This window comes from Dipteris shenzhenensis, chromosome 27 (assembly GCF_047967505.1).
Source record: "Dipteris shenzhenensis isolate YYH24624 ecotype China chromosome 27, Dip_SZ_1.0, whole genome shotgun sequence".
NCBI lineage: Eukaryota > Viridiplantae > Streptophyta > Polypodiopsida > Gleicheniales > Dipteridaceae > Dipteris > Dipteris shenzhenensis.
In genome coordinates, this window is record NC_141622.1 from 4,921,850 (window position 1) to 4,935,727 (window position 13,878).

The 13,878-nt window shown below is 41.3% G+C and overlaps 1 protein-coding gene across 2 annotated transcripts in view; it reads left to right on the forward strand.

Moving 5' to 3' along the window:
- Positions 1–6,675, forward strand: part of LOC147883769 (transcription regulator/ zinc ion binding protein) — a 31,768-nt gene extending 25,093 nt beyond the window's left edge. For both annotated transcript variants that reach the window (XM_087398647.1, XM_087398646.1), the window contains exons 5-6: positions 5,412–5,765; positions 6,038–6,675. In XM_087398647.1, the coding sequence (XP_087254773.1) occupies positions 5,412–5,765; positions 6,038–6,313 (630 nt within the window). In that variant the 3' untranslated portion in view covers positions 6,314–6,675. The remainder of the gene's footprint in view (positions 1–5,411; positions 5,766–6,037) is intronic.
- The last annotated feature ends 7,203 nt before the right edge of the window (positions 6,676–13,878 follow it).

Genomic DNA, 13,878 nt, shown 5'->3' on the forward strand with positions numbered 1-13,878 from the left:
CCATATACACTGTTCAAAATCTATGTGATCCTCGGTGATCAATAGTCAAGATGCATCAATATCATGAAGTCTCACAGCAGAAATACTGTCAGCTCAGTATCTCGGATGAAACATACAGTGTCATCAAGCGACCTCATGAAATCACGGTGAGCCCGTCTGTACTGAGGGAGTGGAGGTGCTATCCCCCTCTCGAACACCAGGTAATGCTCCAGACGCTCGCTCTGCTGAACTACCTGTAGGAGCCCGGACTGCAGTCGGCTCCAATTGGAAAGCATCAAGGTAAAGCTGCAATGTCCGAGGTGAATCTGCGAGTTCACCTTCCTCCATCCATTTCGCATCAAGTGATGGGTAATTTTGAAATTTTACTAAGTAGCGACGGATAACTTTACCCTTGAGCTTTCTATCTCTGTGTGCTAGAATCTGCTCTGGGACCAGAAGTTCATCCTGTTCTTCCACTTTAGGCTGCACCTCATCAGGTAAATCCTCGGGAATATCTCCATGATATTGCTTTAATAAGCTCACATGAAAGGCATTATGTATCTTCCAATGCGGAGGCAACTTCAGCCTGTAAGCTACCTCGTTTATCTTTTCAGAAACTTGGAAAGGACCATAGTAACGCATGTTCAGCTTTGTGTACAACCTTTCCTTGCCTTTCTTATTTTTCAGCCTTGCCTTCTGAAAACGCAGCAAAAACAAATCACCTTCTGTGAATACCAATTCCCTGCGGTGCTTATCTGTTGCTCTTTTCTGCTTGTCCTGACTTCTTTGCACGGCATATTTGATCTTCTTGTAAGCCTCTTCAAGGCTTTCCACGAAACGATCAGCTTGGAAGATTTTCTCTTTTGTATGCAAAATGGGAGGTATCTTCCTGGCACCTTCCACTATTTCAAAAGGTGCTTTACCTGTGGATGTGTGTACCGTATTATTGTAAGCATATTCCAGCAAAGGCAAATAATGCTCCCATTTGCTTTTGTGGTCTGAGACATAGCATTTAAACATATCCAAGATGGTAGAGTTTTACTGCTCCGATTGTCCATCAGACTGAGGGTGAAAAGATGACGAAAAATTCAGCGTAGTGCCCATATTTTCAAACAGCCCTCTCCAAAAGAGGCTGTTCATCGCTCTATCATTGATTATGGATTCAGGCATCCCATGATACTTGAAGACATGCTGCAGAAACAATTTGGCCATTTGATCTGCTGTAATTTTCTTTCTTACTGGCACAAAGTGGGCTTGTTTGCTAAACTTGCAAATTATTGTCCACAATCCATCATGTCCAGTAGGAGTACGTGGAAGATCAAACACAAAATCCATAGCTATGCTTTGCCATGGTCTATCCGGAATTGGCAAAGGGTGTAACAACCCAGGTGCCTTCTGCCTGTCAAACTTTACTTTCTAACAAACCATGCATGTTCTCACATATTCTTCCACATCTTTCCTCAAAGATGTCCAATAAAAGTATTGCTCCACTGCTGTAATTGTTGCTGTAATTCCCCTATGTCCTACATATGGAGGAGCATGACTTTCCATTATGACTTTCTGTCGCATCTGATCAATGACACAGAGTCGTCCATGCATCAAAATGAAACCCTCTTTCAACATATAGTGATCATGCCTTTGACCATGAGATGTCCGAGGTGAAACTGAGTTGGAAGGTAGCTTAGTTGTAGTCCCCTAGGGGCCCAAGGACTCCTTCATCATGCGAAATAGCTGCCATTGCATCATCAAGTCAAACAACTTGGGGGTCCATTGCTCCTCTTCCATGGAGGCAAAGTGAAAGCCCCAAAAACGGCAAGTACGGGAACCAACCACTCCAATGGATCTCCCTTGCTAGGGGCTACTCCATCAACACGGTCATCTCTAAAGCGAGGGGATACACTCTCTTGGTGGGTCCATGGTCCAAGTCTCCAAAACTCCCTTGGCAAGGGTTGCCCAGGTTGGGGCTTTGGACCTGGAAGATGTATGAAAGGATCACCTGACCTTGGCTGCTTTGCAGACGCTATATCTTGTGAAGGGGAGGGGGGTGGGCTGCATCTGAGAAGAGGAAGCCACAACCTGGGGGGTGGGGGGGAGGGACTAAGCCTCGCCTATGCTTGAGGGCTGGGAGTCAGGACGGGGCTGAGTAGGAGGGTGGGAGGTGGACTGAGTTGCTTCAAAAGGAAGTGGAGAGGAGGGGAGTGGGGAGGGGTGAGGGCGAGTATTGAGAATGACTGCAGCAGAGGGGAGCGGACGAATGGCAGGGGGAAGAAGGCGGTGTGGGGGGGAGGGCAGGCGGAAGGTTGAAGACGAAGTGTCGAGAACTTCATCGTCCTACTTTGGTGAGCAGGAGACTAGGTGCTCTAGACTCCTATCATCGGGTGTTCTGTCAAAAGATCAACGAAGGCCTCATCCTTTGGACTTTGGGGACGACCTGTGCTAGGGTGCCTCCAACTGCTTCCCTTGAGACATGGAAGCTGACTCCTGCTCTACCCTCCCATGCTCTTAGAGCTTGGCACGCTGCTTGCGTTTCTTCTAAGCCTTGTTGCTAGGCTTCTTGCAATCCACCGTGGTCCAAGCCCCCTCAAAAGGCTCTACCCAAGGCATTTGGAACTCTGGCTGTTGTTTGTCCGTACGTTGCACTCTATTTGGGCGCGTTGCCTCTGCTCGTGTTGAGTTTGAGGAGGCGGCCTACCCATACCCCTTTGGCAATCATGTGCCAAATGGCCCACCTGTGTGCATCGTACACATTGACCTGGCAAACCCAAGATCTCGACTCACTTTCGAACTCTGCACCATTGAGAGTGTTAAGAAGGATCTCCTCTGACAGGGCACTTACATTGTTGACTCAGGCGGAGACTTGAGTACCGGTTCCCAATGGAGTGGAGGATAGATCGGTACTCCTCGAGAGCCTTGGGAAGCAAAGCGTCACCGGAAAGTGTGGCACATAATAAGTGTCCACTGCCCAAGCCAATACTTGGCATCAGAATGCATCTATGTCCCAGGTGTCATTAGAACCCAATTGTCAAGGCATAGCTAAGGCATTCCACACTAACTGTGTGCCCTGAAAGTGGCAATGCATTCCTCAAGTCCCAGAAAGTACTCAAACAGCCTCAAGGCATAAGAACTGCAATACACTGTCCCTCTAGTCCCTCTAGCACCTTTCTAGGCACACCCTCTGTGGCTGGGTGTTTGTTTACAACCTGTATGGCCTAGAGAGAGCCCCGAAGCAAACAGAAGCAATAACAACTTCAAAAAGGACAAATGAAATCCAAGAGAGAGAAAATGTGAGAGAAACAGAATTCTGGGAGCTGAGAACAGAAAGAAGGGCAAGGCTCACGGGTGCAGAGGCCAAAAACGGGAGAAAGAGGCGGGGACATCAGAAGTAGGGCCTCGGAAGGTGCACCAACAGCCCGTACAGCTTCGAGAAACAACCTCGGGATGCTTGCCAGCTTCAAAAATCATCGTACAGCAGCAGAAATGAGCCTGGGACTGGGTGCCAAGGGTTCTAGAGCAGAGAAGCAGCAAAATCAGGTCCGTACAGCAGCTACACACTCCGTACTGCATTAAAAGCATCCGTACAGCCATCTATTGCAGCCCGTACAATCATTAAATGCGTCTATACTGTCCGCACAACATTAATTAAAGGTGCCTAGGGAAGCATGCCATATAGAGAGAGAGAGAGAGAGAGAGAGAGAGAAAGAAAGAGACCTCGGGATGTGTGAAGAGAGAGGAAGAAGAGGCGTCAAATCCATACCAAAATGAAAGAATAAAGCCCAATGTTGGATGTAGGGGGATTTGGAGAGAAGGGTGCATGGGCAATTGCCACATGGCACATTTGCCCCCCCTTCATTAAAGTCCTAACCCCTATAACCAATGACACACTTAAAAACTCTAACCCACTTTACCAATAACATTGGTTTCCTTGGGCCCAACTTTTAGACCCCTCTTTTCTAGCCTTAGCCTAACACTTTGTCCTAGTGGTTGCACCTAGGCATTGGATGCATTCCTAGGGACTTCTGGGAAGTATCACTTCCCCTAGGCTAGTCCACCAAGCCAAAGGTAGTCACTGTTACCAAATTCACGTCCCCGTGATAGGTAAGCCACGAATTGACATAATTCTTCCCCCTCTAGAGGTAGCATACTTGTTTTGGCCAGTAGGATGGGGTAGGGTGTAACCCCTAACTCCCCTATCACAAAGCGTACCCCGCAATCTGAACCCCTTCCTTGCTGCGCTTTCTCATCCACTCTTGCAACTCATCGATAAAAAGACCGAAGAGTGGGGGCAGCCTTGTTTAACCTATGTCACTCCTTACCACATCTTTCCCCTTGGAGCACGACCCATCCACTAGTGGCTGTGCCAACTCAGCTACCTATAGAGTTGGTATGTGGCTTCTCTAAGTTCTTGAGGAACTTTGAGCTTTTCCAATCTTTCCCATAACATCTTACGCGGCACTGTGTCAAAGGATTTCTTGAAATCTATGAAACAACAGTAGGCAACCTGTTTCTTTCCTTTGACTCCTTTAGTTGCAGCCCTTATGGCAACCATATGATCAACCGTTGAGTGCTTGGGGCGAAACCTTACCTGGGATGGCGCCCTTGATAATTCTTTGCCATCTTGCTATCTTCCCCCGTTATGAATTGGTACAATCCTGCTTATCTGCCAATCTAATGGAAACCCTTTCTCTAGAGCCATATTCATAAGCCTGGTAAGCATCTTCTTTGTTTTCTCACCTCCCCATGTTAACATTTCTGCTACTAGCCCTTGTGTGTCTGGAGCTTTCCCATTAGCTAGCTTTTTCAGGCACTTTCCCATTAGCTAGCTTTTTCAGGCCGTTGTCCATGTCTTCCTTTGTTATGATTCCATTTGTTGCTTTGATATATATATATATATATATATATATACATATATATAGATAGATAGATAGATAGATAGATAGAGAGAGAGAGAGAGAGAGAGAGAGAGAGAGAGAGGATATGATTGTATTAAAGTCCGTGTGAGACCCTTAAGGATATATGGGACTGGTTCACACTATTAACTAAAAGTGCTCTCAAACATGGTTTGTAATGAGTACTTGTTGAGCTAGCTTGTGTGCTAGTCCAAGTACTTTGTTGCTGTGTTCCAAGACTTCTTGTAAGTAGCTTCCTAGCTTTTTGGTTGGCTGCATAGTTTTCTCTTGATGTGTGCATAAGCTCGACATCTTAGAAGTACATGCTGCTCATTTTCTACCTATCCTGTGGGGGGCAGATTTTGCAGCATCTTTCCTCTCTTGAGACCCTGGGTCTTGCCCACGTGCCCCTCTCTACCTCTCGATCATGTGACCTGGTTCTCATTTTGCAGATTAGACGCCTTTTAAACAATGGGATGTCTTCTCCAATGTATTTTCGCATTCCATAACTGTCCATCGTATTAAACCAGGGGCCTTACGATGCAGGTGCAAATTGTGAAGGAATGTAGAGACTTGGGTGTTGGACCAGGTGGATTTTATCGGCCTAATTATGGAACAGAGAAGAAGATGCATTTATGGATGATGTGTCTTGGTATGCATTGGGAGCCAGCTACCAAGTCCTATGAATCAAAACGTGTTTGTGATAATGCAACTCCCCCAGAAATTCCTCCTTTCTTCCTAAAGTTGGTAGATAGATGTCTTAGTGTTGCCCAACATTCTTCCCAAGATGAAAGCGGGAGCTGTGGCATCAGAGGAAATATGCATACGATACCCGACATGCATCCAGACATTTGTCTAGTTAATTTTTATGAACACAATGGCAGGCTAGGATTGCATCAGGTATGTACATAATTTCTGAGTAAACTCAATGTTACATGATACCGCAATGTATATATTCAGAAAGATTCTGGTATTTCAAGTGAACTCTAACAACGCATTTCAATTGGATCACTACCAGCACATATAAGATTAGGTTAGATTGTTTGAGAAAGGCCAAATGTGCACAAATGGATAGATATTAAGCAACCTGAAATCCTGTGTCTTGCTACGTCTGTGGTGTAGTCTCTTATTTCTGACTTTGCTCTGCATTAACAATATTTTTCATTCTTCAGGATAGAGATGAAAGTGAGGAGAGCCTTCGAAATGGCATTCCTGTGGTTTCCTTTTCTCTTGGTGACTCGGCTGACTTTGTGTATGGGGTTCATAGAGACGTGGATTTTAAGGAAAGAGTTCTTCTAGAGTCTGGAGATGTTCTTGTATTTGGTGGTCCCTCACGCATGATATTTCATGGAGTTTTGCATATACATCGACGAACTGCTCCATCCTGGTTAATTAACAAAACCAATATGCATTCCGGACGCATCAATCTTACATTCCGACAGTTATGATGCTTCTGGTAAAAAGCTTTTGGTGATGCATGCTACCCTGCATGGAGGTGTGAAAGGTAAATGGCTATGTGGTATCCTTTCACCACAACAGCAGCATTGAGCTGCACAATGGATGAAGGGTCTCTGGTTATGTATGTTGAGTTACCGATGTAATCATTGAAGACGTAAAATAAGATCACCTGAAAGAGGGATGCTCTATGAAATCTTTTTCACGACAGCAGCAGCTTTGGATTGCACTGTGGGTTCATACCACACAGTTTCCGCTTTTGTTAAATGAGCAAGCTTTTTGGTACTTTCAGGTCGCCAATCAGGACAGGGCACATTATTACTTGCTATCTGTAGAAGAAATTTCCAGCTTTTGAATTGAGACCCTTGTTTTCAACGCAAAATGGTAATAGGACTGTAGTAGGATAGAGATAGTCTCATGTGCAAACAAGAGGTCATAGATCTTTATGTTGTAGGACCACTTTTCACAAGTATGCTTTGGCGTCAATAATTAATGAATTAGAATAACCAAGAAAGGTAAGCTTAACATTTTAGCCTTGAGGTTCAGTAAATCTAAAGTAGTTTGTGTTGTGTGAAATCTTAAGAACTTTGATGATATACCTCCAAGCATGAGATACAAGCAATGTATCTCATGCTAATCAACTCAAGGCTGTGTTTGAAGTTTTATAGTTGGAAGTCCTTGACATTTGGCCAGCACTTTTGATCTGAAAATTGAGGGTCCCCATAAGATACATTGGGAACTAAAGCAAGATCCATATGCAAAGATAATATGCATGTAAACACTTGAGAAGAGTGATTTTTATGTACACTTGCGTTATCTTTAGCGTATTTGTGTCTACTATTAGATATACTTCTGTACGAGCATATGAGAAGAGGTATAAACACTGACTCAAAAATTGATGACCATGCCTTCTCAGCCACCAGAGGAAGAGGATTCCATAGAGGCGAAGGGAAAAATACTAGTAGATTCAATAATGAATGATTCTTAGAGCCCTGGCAAACACTCTCCATCCTCATCAAGACATCAACATCAACACCATGGTCCTTTTGTTCAAAGGGAAACATGGAATCTCGGGGGTAGAAGAAACCTTGGAAGATAAGGACATCAATCTAGTACCCTAAGAGAACAAACAACTATCTTATTATAGTATCTCAAGGCATTGGAAAGTGGAATGCACAAAGAAGCAGAGAGACTTAGCTAGTGGTGGTCAGACCAACAAGTCTAGTAATCCTCATCAATATCAGGGTTATCAATATAGAGTGTTTGCGCATTATGTGTATAATTAGTATATAACTCTGAATGTTCCTATCAGCACAAGGCCCTTATTTCTCAATATGCTCTTTTAGAGAAGCTGGCTTCTCACAGTCACAAAGATGGGGGACACATGGTGGTTTGACTTAGGTGGGAGGATTGACATGACACAAAAAAGGAAATAGTTCTTAGAATTCCATCCTAACAAAATTCCTCAAGAGAACATTGTGATGAGTGATTACACACCACAAAATAGAAATCTTCAAAAGAATGTTATGGGTCACAATGGCACAAATATTCTTTCTATGGGACAGATGATAGAACTTGACATGAAGGTTATCTCTAACAAATATGAATATGCATAGTTAGGGAACTTGAGAATCCTATCTCGATCATAGCTCTATGTTCTCTACAAAAATCCCAATCTATAGAGAGCCCTAGTAGCTCATCATTAGAATCAAGATCACATTGTGGCATAAGAATTTTGAACACCTCGACTTTGAAATTTTGGAATTCTTGAACAAGTCATATATGGTATCGAGACTTTCACATGTATACTCTTAAAGAGATGTTGGGAGTTTTGTTGCATGGGAAAGTGACATTGATAGCCATTTCCAACCTCTTGGCCTCAAAGTATAGGTGTCCTTTAGATCAAACATCCTTATATATGGGGCTATGCTTCCACTTGAACTTAGATCCCTAATGTGAGGTCTTATTGCTAGCTCATTAGTATTAATCTCATTTACTTAACAATTATGAGAAACCTTATAGTGTATAAAATAGGTAGCATTGTGCACAAGCGAGAGCTAAATGGAATATCTTTTTCAAAGGTAAAAATTTGAGACTTTCTTAAATCATACATAAAAATACCATTACACAGTATCACAATGGAAAAAAAAGCATGCAAAAAAGACGCCCAAATTTAAGAGTACTTTTCATGGCAATTTTGAAAATGATCAATTTTGCATAGTTCTAGAAAACACATTACATAGTCTTTATGGTTTGTCTTTTAGTCAAACGAATTGAAAAGTTGGGGAATTTTTGGTATAAGGATATTCCAAAAAGGATGAACTTTGTTATAACTACAGAACCAAAAAATGTACATGCATTTTCTCAGTCTATGTGCATCCTCTTTGGTATCAACACTAATAGTTTCATCATGATAAAGGTGGTTGTCATCATTGGATGACAAAGTGGATGATCCATCCTCCTCAACACTATTAACAAAAACATTCTCTTCATCCTTGTGAAGACCTAGTGATCCTTCCATTTGCAACCATGTGAGTCTATAGGTGGAGACAACAAGATGTGTAGCATTGGTTAGAACCTTCTCAAAGAGGATGTCTAGCATCTTCTTCCTTAGTCATTAATCATTTGTATTAGACTTCCTCAAGACAATATCACCCGATCATGGCTAGTTTTTGGTACCCCTTCTTTTCCTTTTCTTTTTTGAACATGAAACTAATTCAAGAACATATTTCCCTTAATGGATTAGCATGTGTAGTCCTAAACCATTGCATAACATTGGAAGTCACTTGCCCTTGCACATACTTTTGAATTTCTATGAATTTTGCAATCCAAAATGGAGGTTTGAGAGGGCCCTCTTGAGATAGAGGTGCAATCATGGATCTAACCTTCAAAAGTTGTGTGGACCCTACCCACATTTCAATAGCTTTAGCAAGATCATCATGCACCAAGGTACATCTATCATGTAGGACTTTGGTTAATATTTCAACCTCAAGCGGTAGAGGCTGTATAGGCTATCCTGAAGAAGTAGGAGATGTTGACTAAACAAAAGGATTGTACAAAGTAGTAGGGTTATCTTGAATTAATCAAGGTTTAGGCTTGGTATTTAAAGAGATTATTCCACCACACTCTAATGTCTCCACTTCTAGAGTATTTTGTTTCCTTAATCAAACTTCTCTTCTCATACATGTTGAATAAATATGAAGAGGGAGAGGAGAAGAGTGGAGATGAGGAGAGAGTGCACATCACAAATAACTAATCGTACACTATAATAGTTGAAAAAATTGAATATACGCCTTAGGGTAAGGGTTAAGGTTATGGTTTCTAACCCTTGTGCCATTTATCACTCTTTGTGTTAGTGCTGTGCATAATAATATGAACACATGATGCTAAGATGAATCCTCAATACATTCCCCTCAAGATCAATAGTAGGACTTCCCTCAACACTTTTCCATCAATATCAATAGTAGGACTTCCCTCAAGATGATTATTCAGGGAATGGAAGAAGGATTGAATATTACATTCCATCACAACCCTTTAATAGGAATGTCCTTCATCTGAGTCAACAAACCAAGAGCACGTCAGTGCTTCTTGAAAAGCTCTTTTCCAAGTGGTTTGGTAAAGATATCTACAACATTCCCTTTTCCATCACCAGGTAACACTCTTTCCATGATGAAGTGCTCTCTGACATCAATATGTTTTGTCCTTGAGTGATATACTATATTCTTGGCTAATGCTTGAGCTGGTTGATTACATTAGTATATTGTCATTGGTTTTGTCTCATTAAAATACTGACAATAGCTTTTGGAGCCATATACCCTCACATGCACCCATTGTGATTTCCCTATACCTTGCTTCTATTAAAAGATAAAGAAACAATTGGATGTTTGTTTGAAAACCATGATATAGCACCTTGACCAAGAAAAAATGCATATCCTTGAGTGGATCTCCTGGTCTCATGATCTCAGGCATAGTCAATGTCATAATATCCATGTAGCTATGGATGAATTCCTTTGTGTTCTATTCCAAATTGTCTTGTACTTTTGATGTATCTTAAGATTCTCTTGGTTATATTCAAGTTAGACTACTTTGGATTTTCCATAAACTGTGTAAGTGAACTTACGGCATAACAAATACCTAGCCTTGTGATAGTCAGATATATCAAAGATCCAATGAGTTGTTGATTGTACTTGTTATTGGCTGTAGGGTTTTTTGGATCTTTGGTATTCAAGTTTTGTTCCATGGGAATGGCTGCAATCTAGCAATCTGTCATATGAAACTTCTTTAGCGACTATCCACATATTTTTGCTAGCTCATGAAAGTGTTGTCTGAGTCTCTCCAATACTCAACAGCAAGACAATAATATAAAAGTTCAAAAATTTTCATGTCAAACTCTGCATAAAAGTCTTGTTTTAGCTTGATGATGAAGCTTTCATTGTTTCCTATCATAATTAGATCATCTACATACTAAAAAGCAATGGTAATGTCTTTCTCTTGACCTTTGGAGTATAGTGTATGATCTTGATGTATCCCAAATCAAAAAATACTTATCAATTCTGTTGTACCAGCTTCTAGATGCTTGCTATAAGCTGTAGATACTTTTCTTGAGATCACTATCTTGATGCCGTTTTCCTTGTTACCCTTATGGTGGTTGCATGTATAGACTTTCTCATTTAGATATCCATTCAAAAAAGCATTTTTGACTTCTAGTTGGTACACATTCCATCTATTGAGTGTGTTCAGTCATACCAAAATATTATGGAATCCATCTTTGTGACTGGAGCATAAGTCCATCATAATCTTGATCACATTCCTATGCAAAACCTCTTGCAATTCATTATGCTTTATAAGTTTCATTGCTACCATCTAGATTGTTCTTGACTTTGTAAGCCCACTTGTCTACAATTGCCTTATTTTTTAGTAAAAGGGTCACATAAATCCCAAGCTTGTTTTTGTACAAAGCATCCATCTAATCATTTAGAGTATTTGCCATTCGAGCCTGCCAATTGCATCCTTAAAGTACACTAGCTCTCCTGTAGCCATGATGGTAGTCATTAGAGCATAATTGGTGCTTTTGTCCTCAATTGCTTTTCCTTTTTAAACATATGTCAACTTGGTTGATGGTTTGCCTTCTCTTGATGATTGTGTGAGGAGTTGCTCTTTTGAGGGATCCTCTAGCAATTCTTGCTTCCAATTCTTCATCAAACACTACATGTGACCTTTTGGTTGATGGGATCATACAACTTGTATCCTTTTCTCTCTTTAGTATAGCCAACCATGATGCATTTATGTGAATTAATATCCAACTCTCTATGATGATCGTCAAGTATGTGGGCACATGCTATGCATTTGGATGTGGAGATGCCCAATGCATGGCTTATATCTAATGAATGTATCATAACGTTCAAGAACTTGAATTGAATTTTTTGAAACCCAATTAAGGAAGTAGTTTGTAGTGTGGATTGCTTCTATCCAATACTGATTTGGAAGATTCTTCTCGTTAAGCATTGCTCTCGCACTATTTGCTAAAGTCATATTCTTCCTTTCAGCTAACTGCATTTTGTTGAGGAGTATCTGCACAAGTGAATCACATTTGAATCCATTACTTTTGAAAAATTTCATGAATGCCAAAGACATGTATCCACCTCCTTTGTCTAATATGAGCATATGTATCAAATTAAGAGTATCTCTTGCTCAAGAGGTGCTTCTTCCAAAGCCGTCTCTTGACTGTTTACTAAAGCAATATGCTTTGCAAACTTTTCCAAGAAATCCAAGTTTAGGAATGCCAAGTGCCATATTTTGATGGCAACAACTTGGTTATCCCTCTAAAACCTAGACATGTGAAGCCAAATTTGAAATCGGGCATTCGACATGGTTTGCAAATTGCAATGCAATTGCACTTTGATTATGTTTGTTCACGCGTCTAATTTTTGCACAACACTCTTCTAATTGTCCATCTTAACTCTTAATGGCAGAGCAACATTATGTTGAGTTGGATGTTGCTGATAACAAAAATACATGGAGCATGCAACATATATATCCTCTTTTGGGGTCAATCAACTAGTTATTAATCATTTGAACTTTCTTGTTTCTAAGAATAATTTGCAGCTTACTAACTTGAATATGCAATTGCAATTGACAATGTACCAATAACAACGGTCTCAAGCAACCATGCACCAATGACAACGTACCAATAGCAATGGTCTCAAGAAACCATGCACCAATGATGCTGAGAAAAGTGACCTGGTTTGGTAAGAGTAGTTGGAAAACTTCCGCTAGCTATCCATGTTGACCATACTTTGCAAGCAATCATAGAATTCCATGAAACTATGTCCCGCTCATGTATTCTGTTAAACAACATACATGCATCCTCCAGGCCTCCACATTTGCCATACACGCTCAGAAGGGCATTTCCCACCATGACCTTTGATGCAAATCCACACTCTCGGACGTGGACATTCATCTCCTTGCCTTCACCTATAGCTTCCTTGTTACAAAATGAAGCAAGAATGTTGATAAAGGTATGCTGGTTCAGCCTAACTCCTTCATCTTTCATTCGATCAAGAAGTTGTATAGCTTCCTTCCCCTATCCATGTTGAGCATATGCAACAATCATGGCAATCCAAGAAACCACATTCCACTATGGGATTATGTCAGATGTTCCACGAGCACTCTCCAGGCTACCACACTTGCTATACATGTTGAGTAGGGCAGTCCCAATGACAATACCTGACTCAAATCCACTAAATATGGGCACAAAGTCTCTTGCCTTCAGCAAGGGCCAAGGGGTTGTTGCACGCATCAAGAATGTTGACAAAGGTGACAACTTTGGCAACATTACTCCTTGCCACATCTCATTGAATAGTTGAAGAGCCTCCTTACCCTAGCCTTGACAATCGCACACTGCAATCATTACATTTCAGGAAATCAAATCATGTTTTAGCATTGTATAAAAGATATTCTGGGCATCTGTTATGCTCCCACACTTGGCATACATGTTGATGAGGCTATTCCCAATTATGACATCTCCGTCATTTCCATTGTGAATGATGTATGAATGTATCCGCTTGCCCTTAACAAGGCTCCCCTAACTAGCACATGCATCACGAACATTGATGAAGGTAACCTGATTTGGTTGTGGTTGAAAAAAGTAAAAGCCTGAATACCATGCTTGTTTTGATCATATATTGCAATAATGGATGTAACCACATTTTGCTCAGGCATTGTATCAAATGTCCTATAGCCCCCCCCCCCCGATCATTGCACTTTCTATACATGTTGACAAGAGCATTCCCCAAAATGACTTTTGATTCCAATCCATAACTCAATGTGCAGGTATGCACCTACTCACCTTCGCTTAATGTTGGCCGGCTGGTGCATGCAGCAAGGACACTGACAAAGGTTAGACTATCTGGCAAGACTCCTTATGCATTTCTTTGAAAGTTGGAGGGCATGCTAGGCATATATAGAAATCATGGCATTCCAAGATTCCGTGTTTTGCTCTGGCATTGTTACAAAGGTCCTCCATCTCTTAAAGTTGACCAAGCAAGGACAAACACGA